The following is an 18312-nucleotide window of genomic DNA, read 5'->3' as shown; positions in this document are numbered from 1 at the left end:
AAATTTTGATGCCCCATGCATCCATAGTGAAAGGATTCGTCGACAGTCTTGATCAACCATCACTTCTTGCTCGCTTGCTCTGACCTGAAATTGTTAACCACATATAATGAGCTTCAAAAAGCCCAGCTGGTCACCAAAGCCTACAACTGAAATCAAAGCACGGTACTGAAACAATATGCATGTCAGTCAATCAAATCCATAACAGTCAGTTGCACATAATCAGTGAATCTATGCAGCGGATACGAAAATCAGAAATCAATGCATGATCGATACAATCCACAATCATCGGTAAAAGATTCGATAAACAGTAGGAAGAAATCCATAAACAGTAGAAAAAAATTTATATTCGGAAGAATCTCAGTTAAATCGATCAGTCAAATTGATAGAGAAAAATCGTCGTCTCAATAATATCAGTTAAATCAATATCGTATCAATAGAATTAATCATCTCTGGTCAATAACATCAATCGGTACGAAATCATATAAAACAATCAAACCAATACGGTGCAAGAACGGTGGAAATCAAATCAATACAGTAAAACCTATTCCATAACAGTCAATGAATCACATGCAGCAGTTCAACACTATGTATCAATGAAGCGATAATATCAATGAATCAATGCAATATCGATATCCATATCAGTATCAGTATCAATGCTCAGTGAAATAATGCGAATATCAATGAAATTGTACAGTAACAGTAAATCCGTCAATAAATAAATTTCAATACAAATCCGTTGATATCAATAAATCCATGAATCCATAATGAGATCAATAGGTCAATACCGTACACATGCAATTCAGTACAGTAGTCTTACTGAACAAGTACAATCACTGGCTATTAAGGCGTTTTTCGGTATCGATATATCGTTGTGTCGTTATATCCGTTGGCTCAATAAGAGTAGTCACTCTGTACCCGTCGGCCGCCCGTCGGCATAATAATCTCCTTATGACTCCCAATCGTTATATTAATGATCAATAGAGGATATCGCCAAACCATTTTTAAAGGAAAGCCCGTCGGCCCACCATCCTGTACAGGTCAAATCAATCTCCAACCAACGGTTCAACCAGTCTTCACTTGTCTTTCAGTAACAATAACAATAATTCAATCATAACATTCGTATGCATATTCAATCATTCGAATCATCAATTCAAAAAATCAGAGATCGTACGAGAAATCGGCAGCATAACGGCAGTATACGGAATGTACACAGAAATCACAAATTCAGAAATTTATCAAATTACCGGAAATCGAATAAAACAACGTTTCAAAGCTTTACTTGTACTGAAGCAACAATTTCCAACATCCTGAAAATTTTCGTCAATACAAACTTATGCGCGTTTTTCGGTAACGGAAACACAAAACTGAGCACATAATTATCAAAACTCGAAATCTTCGAAAACAGAAATAGGATTCGGATTCCTTACTGCGAGAAAAATAAATATTCCAACTTCGTCGTTGGACGAAAAGCGCTCCGCGGGCTCCAAAACCAAGCTTTCCCTTTCTTTCCTTCTCTTTCTCTCTCCTGCCTTCACTTTCTTTCTCTTCAAAATATTTCCAAAATATCTCAAATCCGATACTTATCAAGCAGGATCGTCCAGGACGATGCCCAGATCGTCCCGGGACGAACTCCTCTGGACACGGATCGTACAGACGACATTAATTCCAATTTGTTTCGTCCCTAGACGATGCTCTCGGGTTCGGTTCGTCTCGACGGTTCGTCCCGACTGTTCCAGGTTCGTACAGACGAAATTGACAGATTTCTTCACAATTTTCTCCAGTTCGTCCCGTACTAAGGCCAGTTCGTCCGGACTAATAGCACTCACAAAAATCAGCTTTTTAAGGGTTTTACATTACCCTCGTCTTTGAAGATGAGGGTATTTGTGCGATAAAAGTTCAATTCCACTCAAATTTAAGTTAAAAAAATTGATACATCGAGTAAATTCAGCAATTATTTTGACGCCATCAATAAAAATGGATTGCTTTGAAAACTGATAATCATGGTGAGGGATCATAGTGAAATCTGAAAATGATGTTATAAACCATAGTAGATCTACATCGGTTTAGATCATTTTTAAAGTCGTGGATCTTCATGAAGAGAAGCTTAACTTGTGGCACTTAAATGATATTTAACCTTTATATTTATTCTTTCTGAAATCTAATTGGCATTGCTGTACATGCAGAATTATTATATTTACCACATTCCCGAAATACAATTGTCAATGATGGTTGCATACCCAAAACCTAAATTCTATATAATTGATGGAAATGCAAAAAATTATTTTAAGTTGAACAAATTTATTTTCTGCATATAGTTTATTCAAAAGTTGTCAGCATAATGTTGCTCAATCTAATAATACTTTCATTCTTACTGTTAAGCAAATCTCTTTAGTATTAAATTAAAACTAATAACCTATATTTAGTTTCTTAACATTGACCATGTAGCATTTAAAAGACCTTACCCAGTTCATCTCTCAGAACAAATATCGTACGCATTGGACGTTCTTAAAGGAAAACTAGGGGATGTTGAGGACTTGAGAAGAACAATGATCTTTTCTGACATAAATCCAAATTTTAGTTTTTAGTGTACTTTTGTTGTAATGTCCTAGATGAATATGTTGTGTAATTTATGGTTGGTTCTTGTGGGATTTGAAGTTGTTGCAGCTATAAAGTTATTTTGTTCTCTGTTTGTTCCATGCAGAGCTTCCTCTTGAGCCTTCATTGTCAAGGACTTTAATTGAGGCAAATGAATTAGGATGTTTGTCTCAAGCATTAACTGTTGTTGCAATGCTGTCAGCTGAAATCACACACTGTCCTATTCAGAGGTGAGTTTTTGTTACTGTTTTTCTAGAAACAGTCTTCAAATATACATCCCGTTTAAAATGGATTTGGTAGAAATGTCTGGTTTGCCCTCATATTGATCACTTGCATCATGCCTTGACCTATGTAAAAACAAGTGTAGATATCCATGATAGGATTCCATGGAGGCAAAATTAATTTAATCGCCTCCAAAATTGATGTAAGCAAAAATTTAGGAAGTGCCCCAAATTTTTGCTAGAAAAATAAGACTTTCCTAGGAGATATAAAGAAAAACATTAAATACTCAAAAATACCCAAAAAGACACTTTTTATAATAAAAGATGACTTACAAAATTTTGACTCTTACAAACGACTCAAACAAAACACCTAAAATTGCTTTCATCCATTAGAAGAAGGATACAGGTGAGGTGTAAACTTGCGGATAGACGAAGAGATAAGAAGCCGAGAAGAAATGGAGACAAGCTCGCAAGCTTTCTCAAAGAGGGAAGGAAAGAGGGAAGTTGGACAAAGCTCGCAAGCTTTTCCAAACAACAAACCCGCAGGTTTTCTATTCCTCAAATAACTCACATAAACTTCTCTTTCTATCTCAAAATATCTTATATTTATAGGCAAGAGAGGGGAACCAAACAGCCCCAAAATCTCTTCAAATACTTAGTTAAATGAGGGAAATGAAAGGCCAATAGCCCTTTTTTTTTATTCCCAAACAGCACAGCAAAACAAAGGAGGGAATCTCATGGAACCAAGTAGGAACCGCAGAACCAAACAACCAACCACGGAACCAAGGGGGCAAAGGCATGGAATTTCTCCCAGCACAGGGAAATCAACAGCCAGTCACGGAAATCCAAGGGACAGAGCACGGGAGAAGAAAAAAAGGGGGGGGGGAGGAAGAGACAAGTCCACTTCAAAATAAATCCATACCTTTTTAGATTAATAAGCTAGGTAGTTCAATAAATCTCCCATTTAATGAACAAAAAAACTGCTCGAAGTATTAATGAGCTAGAGAAGACAAAACCAAAATTTAGGATTTGATTTGACCCCCCCCCCTTGCCTACATCAGACTCCCCTACTTGAAAAACTCATCTCCCGATGTTTTGCTTTCTTTCGAGGAGGTGAAGACAGTGCATCCAGTTCTTGAATTTTTTCTTCATACCTTTTTAGAATTTTTTCTCGTTCTTACATAAACTGATTTTGTAAGAGTTGTTTCTTTATGTACCGCTCCGTACGCAAATGCATCCATGACTGAAGTTTGTATAGCTCATATTGCAGGGGATTTGTTGAATCTGACGGAATCCATCTGTCCATCGAAAGAGGGTCTTCAGGATCGTCTGGCTTGCTTTCATTTTTGATTGTCGATCTTTTTGTCTTTTCTCATTTTTCTAAAAAAAAAAAGACTCAACAAAACAAGACTCAAAGAAAGAACGACTCAATCTAAAGAAACCTAGACTCACATACAATAACTATGACTCACCAAGATTTACTTGACAAACCGACTCATAAATCTAGGACTTCCTAACTTGCTCTGATACCAAATTGATGGACCTTCCTAGGAGATATTAAAAAAAATATAAAATACTCAAAAATACCCAAAAAGACACTTTTTATAATAAAAGATGACTTACAAACTTTTGATTCTTACAAACGACTCAAACAAAACACCTAAAGTTACTTTAATCCATTAGAAGAAGGATACAGGTGAGGTATAAATTTGCTGATAGATGAAGAGATAAGAAGCCGAGAAGAAATGAAGACAAGCTCGCAAGCTTTCTTAAAGAGGGAAGGAAAGAGGGAAGTTGGACAAAGCTCGCAAGTTTTTCCAAACAAACAACAAACCCGTAGGTTTTCTATTCCAAAAATAACTCACATAAAACTTCTCTTTCCATCTCAAAATATCTTATATTTATAGGCAAGAGAGTAGAAACCAAACTGCCCCAAAATCTCTTCAAATACTTAATTAAATGAGGGAAATGAAAGGCCAACAACCCTTTTTTTTTAATTCTCAAACGGCACAGCAAAATAGAGGAGGGAAACTCACGGAACCAAGCAGGAACCGCAGAACCAAATAGCCAACCACGGAACCAAGGGGGCAATGACACGAAATTTCTCCCAGCACAGGGAAATAAACAGCCAATCACGGACTCGAGGGGGCAAAGATTCCTAACCGCCGGTCAACCTCAACAAGATTCCTTCCACTTAACCCACACCCCTTCCTCCTTAGCCAAACGCCACCCAAACCCCAAACCCTAACCGACGGCCTTTTCCTCCCATGGATCCAAAAGTGATTGCCTTGCCTTTTTTCAAAAGTGGAGTATAAAGATTAGGAGGGAACTCCAATTCAAAATACGATTTCAAATTTAGATTTTGAATTCTTTCATAAATTGATATAATCTATATTTGGAAAGTGCTCAATTCGTGGATCTAATTTACCTAGCCCAAGCCCTTGGCCGCCAGCTTGAAGCTTCCAAACCCCGCCCCTTTACCTCCCTAACCCTCCACCCCCCAAGCCGTCGGTCTCCCATCATCCGCTTGCCGCCTCTTTCCCCAAGCCACTCATAGCTGGCCTCCCCTAACCTCCACTAGTTGTCGTCCCCTCCCTACCATGACCCTTGAATTTTGAATTTCAAAAATCAAATCAATCTTAATTACTTTCCTAATTTATCCCTTTATTAATTTGGAAAGTTGCCTCATTTGAATTCAAATTATATTTGAATTTCGAACTTTCCCTATTAACCAACTTAAATTGGGAAACCTCTCAATTACATTAAATATGAAATCAATTTCAGATAATGACGATTTCTAATTCAATCCTCGGGCCCATACATCGAGTCTAGACACATAAAGGCGCCCCCCTCCTCTATGGCCGGCCCCTTTATGGCTTTCCTCTCTCTCCAATTCTCCCTTAATTCACATTAAATATTCCTCTTAATCCCCTCCCAACCGCCGGCCCCATTATAGCCCAAATTTGGATAATATTCAATTCAAATTGATCCCTCCCCTCACTTAGTAAATATGAATTTAATTTCAGATTTTCTAAACCCCTCTTTCCACCTCACTAGACCTTACCCTAGCCGGCCCCTCCCTTTCCCTTCTCCACCCCAACTCTCCAAACCGCCCCCTCCATTGTTCTCCTTCTCCTTTCCCATCGCCGATTCCCCTTCAAGGCCATGAAGAACGAAGAAGCTCCTCCTAGTCCATGGATGGCAGATCCCGACATTGATCTCAGGTTCGCATATGATTACCATGGAAGGAAGGACATTCCTCGATCTACCTTCTTCAATTTGAGCATGAACGTCGACGACTCTGTGGAAGGCTACATTAACTGCATCACCTTCACGTTGGCACCGGCAATTGAGGAGCACCTCCCAATCGGATTGTGGTCGATTGCGGGACGCCCTAATTGCCTATATCACTTCCTGCACCTTTTAACGAACTTTAGGTGAGTCTGATTAAGTGTTTAGGTGCTGTCCTTGACCCAACAACCATCCTAATTGCCTAGATTACTTAAGTCTCTCTTGTAGCTTGCTGTCTAGTAATTTGCTGCATCATATAGCGTGTCATAATTGTGTTTTCTCCTTGTAGAGTGCTGTCCCCTTAGACTCAATCTTCATTAGGTATCACTTAGAGCTTCCCAATGGACCTAATAGGACTTCAAAAGAAGTTAGATGACCTTGTTAATCTAGTGGGCTCTAGAACTAAAACCATGTTGACTCTCCCCACTCCTAATATGTGCCCCATTTAGTCAATCATGTTAGTCGAAAGATTACCCACTTTGCATTTCAACCTAGTCCTGAGCCCAAGCCGCAACAACCTCACTTAGAGTCACATAACCATCTGCCCGCCTTTGATGGTTCCTCGGATCCTTACTACTTTAAGGAATGGGTTAGACAATTAGAAGATTATTTTGAATCTGTTGATATACCTAAGTCCCATCGGGTGAGCATTGCTAAGTCTCGCCTAAATGGTCATGCTCGTCAATTTTGGATGAGGTTGGAAGATCATAAAGAGTCTCGTGGTGAATACTCTACTTCTGATTGGAAAGGCATGAGAAGAGAACTAAGATTAAAATATATTCCCCCTACGTGTGGCCAACCATCTAATTTTAAGATCAGGTTACCCCTAGTTCATCAAACTTTTAGGGTACAACATTCTCAAGAACCCTACATGTGAAAGTCATTCCTACTAACCTTATACAGTCCAATTTGATATCGTGACTCTTAGTCTTCACCAAGCGACAGTTACTCAGTTCCCTAACTCTGTGGTTACCCCTAAACTTGTCCGACATACCACTCCGACTCACGTAGTGGCCTCACCACCTAGTGATCTACACCTGGAACACCACCTGTCTCTTTTGTTAGGACAACCCGTGGACATCACTGTGCTCGAGACCACCCATCCCTTAGTAACATCAGGGTTGCTGCCCCATCCTGTAGGTCTTCACCTCGCCTTGATGGCCGACCCTTATTGGGTCTTCTATTGATCGGTCCCAAATAACTCCCCACTTGGGCCGACTCCTAGCCCTCCCAATCAACCTTGTATGAGCACACACCCTCTCTGTGTGGTGGATCTCGATTTACCTCACTTTGTGGGTGACTTTACCACCTTTCAATTTAATGAGAATTCTATAATTACCCAACCTTTAGCCTCGCTAATTTTTGACCCTACAAGTGTAGTTTTAATCAAATTTTGTATTACAAAGAAAAAGTCATCTGAACCTGAAACTGAGTGAATCCATTTCGTGGATATTAATGATATCACGGATAACGAGTACTTCTTTGAGGATGAAATTGAAGTGATTGAATTAGACTCTCGGCATGACTTAAACCCTTATTTAGGAGATTTAGAATCCTAAAACATTGATACCTTAGCCCATCCTGACCCTAATCTCATCAAGGATATTCCTTTGCATAAAGTCTACTTGGATGATATCAAATTGATCTCGAAAGAAATTGTTCTGACCTTGAGCACTTCGAAATTAAATTCAGAAGGTTCTGATTTACTTGTGTCTCCTATTAAGTTGACTCCAAATAATCTGAGTTAATTTTGAATAATATTGATGGTGATGTGGATAATCTTGAGTTGGGAGTGATTCAATTGAATTTACTACTTGATTTAGATCAATATTTAATTGACCCTGAATCCATTGATCTTAGGGTTATAACTAAACCTGATTCTATTAAGATTATTAATATGAATTCGGAAGAGAATAATTTAAATCTGAATGATTATGAGCTTAATTTGAGAAATGAGCATCCTCTTGTTTTACTGGAGTCTAATTTAGGAGTTGCTCCTTTAGATTTGTATTTGAAGGTGTGTGCTTATCTTGATTCGACTTATCTCACCATTCCTCATACCGACTTTCATATTAGAGAGAGTATTAGCCCATACTTTCTTGTCACCTCACTAACTATTGTGCTCACATCTATTTTGGACACTCTATTGAGTCTACTCCATCTTTTGAGTCCCATACCTGCTGGTGAGTCTTTAGGCTATCTCATTAAGGTTTTGAATCAGGACCCATTGTCTTATCATGTTTTGGATTCTTCCATTATACGCTCTATATTGTTGTCCTTTCTTGTTAAGGACACTCTCTCTCTTAGTTTGATAAATTTGCTAGATTACCCTACTGCCCCTGACCCTAGCTGAAACTCCATATGAAAATGCCCTATTTGCTAAGGATGTCTTCATTGCTCCTTCTATACCAATTCCCTTAAACATGAAAGCTTCATGTCCTCGCATTTTGTGACTAATCCATCTTTATTCCTATCAATGTGTGGTTGTGAGTCAGTATGTTTGTGTGTTTGTTTTCTTTAAAAAAATTTCTCTGTTTAAAACTTTTCTGTGAGCCCACAGTTCATGTCAATCATCATGCACACTGAGTCTCTTGCATCCACTTTTGCATCTCATCTCCAGGAGTTACATAAAGAAATTAAAAAAAAAAAATGAACAAAGCAATATCAATTTTAAACTAATTGCTGATCATAAGAAAAGATTTAAAGAATTTGAAGCTAGAGACTTTGTGATGGTGTGGAGCTGTCTAGAGCATTTTCCTCCAGGTTCCGTTAAGAAGTTGCATGCTAGAAGTGCTGGACTTTTTAAGATAATTTTAAAGATAAATAGTAATGCTTATGTGTTGGACCTTCCAAATGGTTTTAACATTAATCCTACATTTAATATAGAAGATCTAGTAGCTTTCGAGGGACTTGAGTTTAACCCTAATAATCTACTTCATAATGAACCTTGTGTGACCCACCTGGTGAGATCCCTAACCTACCTCCACTTCCTAATTTGCCTTATTTACCCAATGCCGTGAATATCAAAGAAATACTAGATGATGAGATCATTTCCACGAAAGGAGGGTGCTGAAGATACTTTAGTTCACTGGAAAGGAACACCAGAGACATAGAATACATGGGTTGATCGAGATTAACTATAGAGTTTAGACCCAGATCTTCTTGAGTTGTAGGAGAGATCTAGAGACACTTACTAGACGGGGTCGAGATTTCTCCCACCTGGGAGAATGATGAGGACATCGGACGATATCGACGAGTCTATGAGCGTAGGAACCGTAGATCGATGGCTATGATTCACAGTCTTTATTTTTTATGTATTTATGTATTGTAGTTTATTTATTAATTACGATTTCCCCAAGCCCCTCACCACTTAATTAAGTCCCTGGCCTCCCCTCATCCGCCCGCCGCCGGTTTCCCCAAGCCCCTCACTGCCGGCCTCCCCTAGCCTCCACTAGCTGCCGCCCCCTCCCTACCATGACCCTCAAATCAATCTTAATTACATTCCTAATTTATCCCTCTATTAATTTGGAAAGTTGTCTCATTTGAATTCAAATTATGTTAGAATTTCAAACTTTAAATATTAACCAACTTAAATTAGGAAACCTCTCAATTACATTAAATCTGAAATCAATTTCAGATTTAATGACAATCCCTAATTAAATTCTCCCTAGGCTCGTACATTGAACCTAGACACATCGAATCCCCCCTTCTATGGCTGGCCCCTCTTTGGCTCTTCTCTCTCTCTCTCTCTCTCTCTCTCTCTCTCTCTCTCTCCAACTCTCCCTTAATTCAAATTAAATATTCCCCTTAATCCCCTGCCAACCGCCGACCCCATTATAGCCCAAATTGGATAATTTTGAATTCAAATTGATCCCTCCCTCACTTAGTAAAATATGAATGTAACTTTAGATTTTCTAAGCCCCTCCTTCCACCTCACTAGACCTAACTCTAGCCGCCCTCTCCTTTTCTCTTCTCCACCCCAACTCTCCAAACCGCCTCCCCACTGTTCTCCTTCTCTTTTCCCACCGCCGATTCCCCTTCTTGGCCACGAAGATTGAAGAAGCTCCTCCTAGTCCATGGATGGCAGATCTCGACGTTGATCTCGGGTTCGCATATGATAACCAAGGAAGGACGGATATTCCTCGATCTACCTTCTTCGATTTGAACTTGAACGTCGACGACTCCGTGGAAGGCTACATTGACCGCATCACTTTCATGTTGGCACTGACAATTGAGGAGCACCTCCCAATCGGATTGTGGTCGATTGCGGGACGCCCACAAATCCATCCGTCGCCGACAACCTTTCCATCAATGAAGATCTTTGGCTTTTTTTTCCTGGTGATGATCTCTTTTCTAGTGTGGAGTATCTTCTTCCGCTAACCCCACGAGTGAATGAGTGAGAAGGTCCTCAAGGTGGAACCTCTCATTCTTAAATTGTGGATTTTTGTTATGCTCTCATAAAAGTTATTCTTGTCTTTGGAGTTTGATTGAATTGTCTTGTTAATCTAACGGACACTTCTTTGCCTAAGCAAGTTGAAAATTACGAATTCCTAGAATTTTCAAGGTTGTGAATGATAACTTTATATTAGAAAGCTTTCAACAATTGCTCTTATTAATTTTTCACTAACTCCTGGTTGTATCACATCAATTATCCTTTATATTTTTTTACAACATTATCCTTTAAACTCTTTTATATAATTACACCTATTAATTTCCTTAGTTTTCTCTCCAACCCATTTTTTTTCCTGAATGTATAGAATATTTATCTTTATATGAATCATAATATATATTAATTCAATTAGTTTGCATATAAGGGAATCTATATTTCAAGTGCTTATCATAATTTTAATTTTATGGACTAGTTTATTTGCCCACATCCGTCCATAATGCACGAACCCTCGCCTATTTAGTACTGCTCCCGGTTGTCTGTGCAACGATCATTGCACACTTGTTGCTGTATTTAGACCAGACAACACTTCGCTTACAGAGAACGCCTTAGCATTAACACAATGTATTAAATTATTCATGTCATGATTATTCAACAAGTTCTATGTTTGCTATCGACTACCTAACACAGTCCATTTTTTTCATCCAGGACTTTTGACCGGGTAACGACAGTGTTTAGAAATTAAAATATATAAAAGAGGGAAAATTAAATTTCCATTGGTGCTCTCATTAGGCATTTCATGTCTAATTTCAATCTTTCATTCATCTTTCTCTTTTATGTAAAGACTTGACATTCCAAAATGCTTCAAGTAAACTTAAAGCTCAATAAACCCTTAATGTGGTGGGTTTTTCATCCATATTGTATGGTTCAACTTTGGAATGATGCTAAATCAATCCAACGGAGAATCGACATCTCCGTCGATTCTTTGTGGTTCAACTTCAGAACATTGTTTAAAATTGCGCAATAAAAGACGCGCCTTACCGCAATGTGGTCCCTTTAAGCCTCAAAGCCTACGCAATAAGTTAATTTTTTGAGGCTTACGCCTCAAGTTTAATGAGGCGACGCTTCTAATAAAATTAACCTTTTTTTTTTCAGTTCTGACCCCTAATTGCGCCTAGTGAGATGTCGACGTGACATCAACATTTAAACACTGGTAAAGGTCGAATGTCAGACGCTGCGTTACGGTTTTCAAGTTCCAGCAAATGTTCCAACTTCGAAGCATTCAATCCGGAGCAATTCCAAGCATTCCCTCAATTCCTTCTCAGATGTCGTCATCCACAAAGAAAGAGGTAATTTGATGCCATAATTTATGTTCAGTTCTGCGTATTTTATGGTTATGCTATGCGTAGGTGTTCAAGATTTTGAAGTTCTTCGTTTTTTTATGTGTGGTGCTTCTCGAAACTATTTAAATATTTATTTGATACTTTGATTCCATCGTTTTTCTCTGTATTTAGGGTTTATGAATTTATGTTGAAATTTGAAATATAAACTCTAACTAAATTTGAAGCACCGAGTACTCTATACGTATGTTGTGCATACTCTACACGTATTTTTTAAAATCAATCTGTGATAACTTTGCTCAGCAAATTTCTCCTGAAGTCGTGGACACATTGAAACGGTTGAAGATCATATAGTTTTTGCAATGTCCCTCTTATTTATGAGCTGATATCAAGGTGGAACATTTCAAAACAATACTTTGTTGTAAAAGGTGACTCAATTCCTTTCACTGCTAATAAAGTGGCCCTACTTACTGGTCTGTCAAATAAAAGAGAAGAAATATCCTGGCATTCTTTAGCACATACTTCAGTTACATCATCGGAAATTAAGGCAGACATGCTGGAGTTAAACAAACTCCCCCCCTCTCCCGAGACTTTGTTAAGAACATTTATCATGTATTTATGTCCAAATTTATTTTTTCAACTTAACAACTTTAAAACCCCTCGGTTGCTTCAAAGAATAGCAAATAATTCAGATGATTTTTTCTCAATAAACTGGGCTAGTTTAATTAGAGAATTTTTAGTTAGAGAGTTTAATAAGGTCTCCACCAAGATTTCAAATAAGAAGCCGGCAGGTTACATCAATGGTTTTGTACCTCTGCTAATTGTGAGTGCTTAGTGCTAACTGCTAAATTCAAAATTTTAATGGCTCAATGTGACTGCTAAAATTTTCTTTCATCTTATGTAGATTTGGTTCTTAGAGCATATTTCTTTTTATGCTCATATGTATACTAACAAAAGGTCCCATTTTCTACGATGGGCCAATGATACTGTATATACTACAGAGGTGGTCACTAACTTGTTTGCTAATATAAGGAAAAGTCAGATTTATAATGTCCTCAAAGCAGTTTCCCAAGCTGAAATGGATATGGTTAATGTCAAGAAATATCCATTAAACAGCCCTCCATCCCATGATTCCCCTTATTAAATATCCACCCATCAAAACAACCCCCCCAATCTCCCCATCATACCCCACCTCCTCAGCAAGACCCCCACCAATCTCCTCATTAAGACCCCCACAAATCTCTTCATCAACCACACTTAAGTTTTTCTGCTGAAGCACTTGAATCTCTACAAGAAAGAATAATCAAATCCTGCCAAGAAACATGCACAAAATTTTTACTTGAATTTGAAGATAGGCTGAGCAGAAAGTTTGAAGAGCTAACTGAAAGAGTTTAAAATATTGAGGTCAAGCTCAATAATTACATTGATTAGAGCAAAATACTTCCTTAGAAAAGATCTGTTAGTTACTCTTCATCTTCCAATAAGAAACATAAATCAGATATCCCTCCCCACAGCCCCAATGAGCCAATCCCCCAAAATGAGCCAATCCCATCCAGAAATGAGCCAATCCCAGCAGAAATGTAACTTATTCCATATACAAATCCAAATGAACCGATCCCAGTAGATGACATTCATATAAATCCTGTAATTCCTGTTTATGCAACTGAAATAGAAAATTACAAAGGTCTTTTGAGTTTGAGTTCTGAGAAGAGAAATTTTATTCATGAATGTTTGAAGAAGTACAATCAAAGGTAAAAAAATTGCAACTTATTATGGTTGAATATTTTTATGCATATGATATGCGTGAGTTATGCGTATGATATGCGTTGCTTATGCTTATTATATGTGTATGTTATGATATGCGTATTGTATGCGTATGATATGCGTATTGTATGCGTATTGTATGCGTATTGTATGCTTATGATATGGGTATTGTATGCTTATGAAATGCGTATTTAATTTTTTTTTTGTGCAGGGACGGTAGTATCTTGTTTGTTAGTAACATTCTTATTTCCAGAGCTGAAATTGACGAGTTATTAAGCTACAATTATTTAGGCAATGAACATGTAGATCTTTTTTCCATTTTGTTAGATGAGAAGTGTAACCTTATGCCTGACAAGTACCATAAATTTCTATACATCTTTTCAGTTTATTGGGTTAATAACATAGTATTTAATTAATCAGTTTAACTATTGGATTAGTAACTTAGTATCCATTTCTTAGTTCTTACATACTTACATACTTACATTTACTACTTACACTTGTAGAATAACAAAGGAAGGGATAAATTGATCAAATTACAAATCGACCATATAACCGAGCTTTCTGTTTCTTCAAACAACATTTTATTACAGCCAATCATTGAATCCTTGCACATTACCCTGCTGGTTGGTTTGCTGAAAGAACAAAAGTGGAAATTTTATGACTCGTTGCCCCACCGCGTCAAAGAGCATATGCTTATTGTTCCAAAAATCGTAAGTGTTGGATGAACATGAACTCTTCAATTTTTAAAAAATCTACAGAACTAATCCTTGCGCTACGTATTTTTCAACTTAAAGCCCTATACTTTGACACGAAAGGAGCTTTTAATAGTGATATCAGAAAAAGAAAGCTTTCTATCATTAAAGGTGCACCAAAATAAGATAACTCTATAGATTTCGGAATGTATGCCTGTAAATATATGGAAATAATAAGTCTTGAAGGCAACACTGATTGGACTGATAGTACAAGTTGGCAAGAAGACATGCCAAAGTATAGGGCAGAATTTGCATATGAAATATTTTATAAAACATTGGAAAAATGACAGTTTTTTATTATGTATAAATATTTATCATTCTATGTATAAATGTTTTTATGTATAAATGTTTATGTGTATAAATGTTTAAACAGTTTTTGTATAAATGTTTATTATCATTCTGTGTATAAATGTTTATTTTTGAAGAATATATTTTTCAATTCTGTGTATAAATGTTATTTACATTGATTTGATTAAAAAATAACTTATTAAATGATAATACGCATAAATTACGCATATCGTATGTATTGTGTGGGCATACTGTACACATATAATACGCATATCGTAAGCAGATAATAGGTATAGAATACCCATAATATAAAGTTTGAAAGATTTTGTATTTGGCATTGCGTTTAAAGATTAGTGTTTGAATTTCTTATTTGTTTTAATGAAAAAAATAATTTTATAAATGATTTTTAAACGTTTTTAAATAATACGCATAACGCACGCACAAAATACGCATTTCGCACACACATAGTACGCACAAAAGACGCACATAGTACGCATAATACACGCACACATTACACAATAAATTTTATTTATCAAAATATATTAAATATTTTAATTAATATCTATCTTTGTTTTTAAGTTATTTACATTAAAATGATGAGGAATATATTTAACACGTTGAACTTAAACTTGTAATTTATAAATTAGACGCAATGTGATTTTTATGATTTCATTTTCTAGTGTTGAATATGATATTTGAACAAGTACATAGGGTTTATGGCTCTTGGTGGATTGTATTTATGGAAGAGAAATAAGGAATATGATGTTTGAAAGATTTTGTGTTTGACATTTGCATTTAAAGATTAGTATTTGAATTTCTTATTTGTTTTAACGAAAAAAAATTTTATAAATGATTTTGAACGTTTTTAAATAATACGCAAAACGAACGCAAAAAATACGCATTAAGTACACAGAATACACGCACATATTATGCACATAGTACGCATAAAACACGCACACATTATATTAAATGTTTTAGGTTACTTACATTTATTATGGACTGAGGGGCCGTGACATGAATAATAATTTTCATTAGCTGTGGACTGACGGGTGGCAGATATGGTTGGGAGGGTTGGTTGAATTTTTATGAGCTATTATTTATAATTTATTGCTTACTATTGTTCAGCATTAAAATTTTCACTATATAATACGGGAACGCTTGCCTTATGGTATTGTATTGTCCAATATAAATCATCTTTAACAACCAAGCATTCCATTCATTACTGCGATACTTATCCTCCTCCCATGTACATAAACCTGGTCAGGAGAGAGATGTTTATGTTTACAAGTAATTGGCATCAGGAACATGGGAGGAGGATAAGTATTGCAGTAATGAATGGAAAGATACGCAGGAAGGATATGCATATTATACGGTATACAAAATACGCATGTATTACGCACAGAGTACGCATGGTGTGCGCATTGTATACCCATATATTACGCACATCGTACGCATAGATTATGCATAATATAATATTGGACCAGGAGCCGTGACACGTATAATAATTTTCCTTAGCTTTGGATTGACGGGTTGCAGATATGGTTGGGAGGGTTGGTTGAAATTTTAGGTATTCCTTAGCCTCAAATGAATCACAATCTACCAGCAGTCTTAGACTTCGCTCTTAACTCTTAAGTAAAAAATCTTACCTTTTGTCGCAGGCTGAATTACTTCTGTTTGTTAATCATGTTTAAACATCAAAGCAAGCTTCTCTTGTAATTATTTTGGTTGAATATTTTTAATAGAATGTACATATGTTCTCTTATAAAATTGTATTTGTTATAAATGTTTTTTTAATTTGTTCTTGTATTTTTATATTGTACATAGTCATTAAAATTGTATTTATCAAATTCTATTAAATATTCTTTAATTATTTTTTATTTTTCAAGATACGCAATATTGACGCAGGGAGTACGCACATAATACGCATGGTGAACGCATGGTATACACATATATTACGCATAGTATACGCATAGATTACGCACAACATAATATTGAACACGTCCAGTACTCATATTATACCCAGAAAATCTTGTTTTATTAACTATTAATATAAAATCATACATTAAGTTACAGCTGCTCCAACTGCTAATTTACAAATACTTTAGAATAAATTTTACAAAATACGCATGGAATACGCATATATTACGTCGTACATACGCAGAAAATACGCATAACATACGCAAAAATACGCATAGAATACGCAGTGTTCTGCTTTATCGACGGCTCGACATTATATAATACTGAAGACATCCAGCACGCATATTTAACTCTAAACGAGAGCTGTTCTCTTCGCCTTTTGCTTGGAGGTTTCTTCTACTGCGAGATTGCGAGTTGGGCTGCTGTCTTCTCCGTCCGACCGGCGTACGCTTCTGTCCGAGGCTGCTGTCTCCTCCGACTTGCATCGGGTCATAAAAAAGATTAGTAAGAACTCGTTTACTTCCTATTTTTCTCAATCAGGATGGCCAGAAATAAGGATAAAGCTGTATCAGGTCATAGAAAAGATCCAGCATGGAAACATAACACTCAGGTGGATCTAGGAGGAAGTGATAAAACATGTCTATCTAAAATATAATTACTGTGATAAAGTTGTGAAATGTGGTGTAACTAGGATGAAGGAACACCTTTCAGGTTCTCACAAGAATGTTGCTCCATGCTCCAAAGTTTCTGTTATTGTAAGGGATGAGATAAAGTCATACATGAATAAGTCTACCACATTAAAACATCTTGCACAGAAGCAATTTGAGGACAGAGTTGATGTTGGATCTTACTACGGGAGTGAGCGTAGCGTTAGAGATTCATCTTATTTTATGAAGCCCATTTCATTTAGGGGTGCTAGAGGGCCTATGAATCATTATATGGTTGACACATCAGAGGATAGGCCTTCTACTACACAGAAGATGACCTCAGAAAATGCAAGGAAGGCGCAGAGAAGAGTGTGTAAGGATATAGGCAGATTCTTCTACGAAAATGCAATTCCATTTAATGTTGCAACATCACCTGCTTATTACAACATGATTCATTTAGTTGGAGCATTTAAAAGAGGGTTCAAACCTCCAACCATGTATGATTTAAGAACATGGATTTTGAAGGAGTTGGAAAGCACTGATAAAAGTATCGAAGAAATTAAGAAGACTTAGGCCCAAACAGGAGTAACAATTTGATGTGAAACCACATGCGGTGAACATGAATTGCACGTTAGAGATTAATGAGAGTTTAACTTTGCAATGTTAACGATAAAATCTAGCTTTCTCAATTTGGATTCAAGAAACTTCGTGATAGATTATGTTCACGGCGGTGATTACATTTAAGAATTACATGAGTCTTACAAAATATAACCAAAATAAACTTGATAACGCAAATAGCTACGACTAAAGCCACACGTTTAAAATTTAGATCATTCACCTTGAGGTCCTTTCAGTGCTCTCGAAAATAGGGGCTAGCGGAGGAGGATTGTAAGTAAACTCAACGATGCCACTAATAGACAAGTAATCCCGAGAAGACTCGTCGCCGGGGAGGAAGCCGGATTTGGAGGAGCGGTGGGCGGCCGTTAATGATCCAACGTCCATGCATTCTTGCCGAGAGTTGATGGAGCATCCGGGAGAATATGGGAGCTTGGTTATGGTGGGATCCACATGGAAGTGTGCAGGAATTTTGGATTAATTTCAGAATTTGGG

The 18312-nt window shown here is 36.9% G+C and overlaps 1 protein-coding gene across 1 annotated transcript in view; it reads left to right on the top strand.

Moving 5' to 3' along the window:
- The first annotated feature begins 2703 nt into the window (after positions 1-2703).
- LOC110098274 (probable pre-mRNA-splicing factor ATP-dependent RNA helicase DEAH4) overlaps positions 2704-18312 on the top strand; it is a 78231-nt gene continuing 62622 nt past the window's right edge. Inside the window, exon 1 of the mRNA XM_020825042.2 lies at positions 2704-2825. Within this exon, the coding sequence (XP_020680701.1) occupies positions 2788-2825 (38 nt within the window). The 5' untranslated portion in view covers positions 2704-2787. The remainder of the gene's footprint in view (positions 2826-18312) is intronic.

The sequence above is a fragment of the Dendrobium catenatum genome, unplaced genomic scaffold (assembly GCF_001605985.2).
Source record: "Dendrobium catenatum unplaced genomic scaffold, ASM160598v2 fragScaff_scaffold_1386, whole genome shotgun sequence".
Taxonomy (NCBI): Eukaryota; Viridiplantae; Streptophyta; class Magnoliopsida; order Asparagales; family Orchidaceae; genus Dendrobium; species Dendrobium catenatum.
The sequence above is the reverse complement of the archived record's forward strand: the minus strand, read 5'-3'. Positions and strand labels throughout refer to the sequence as shown.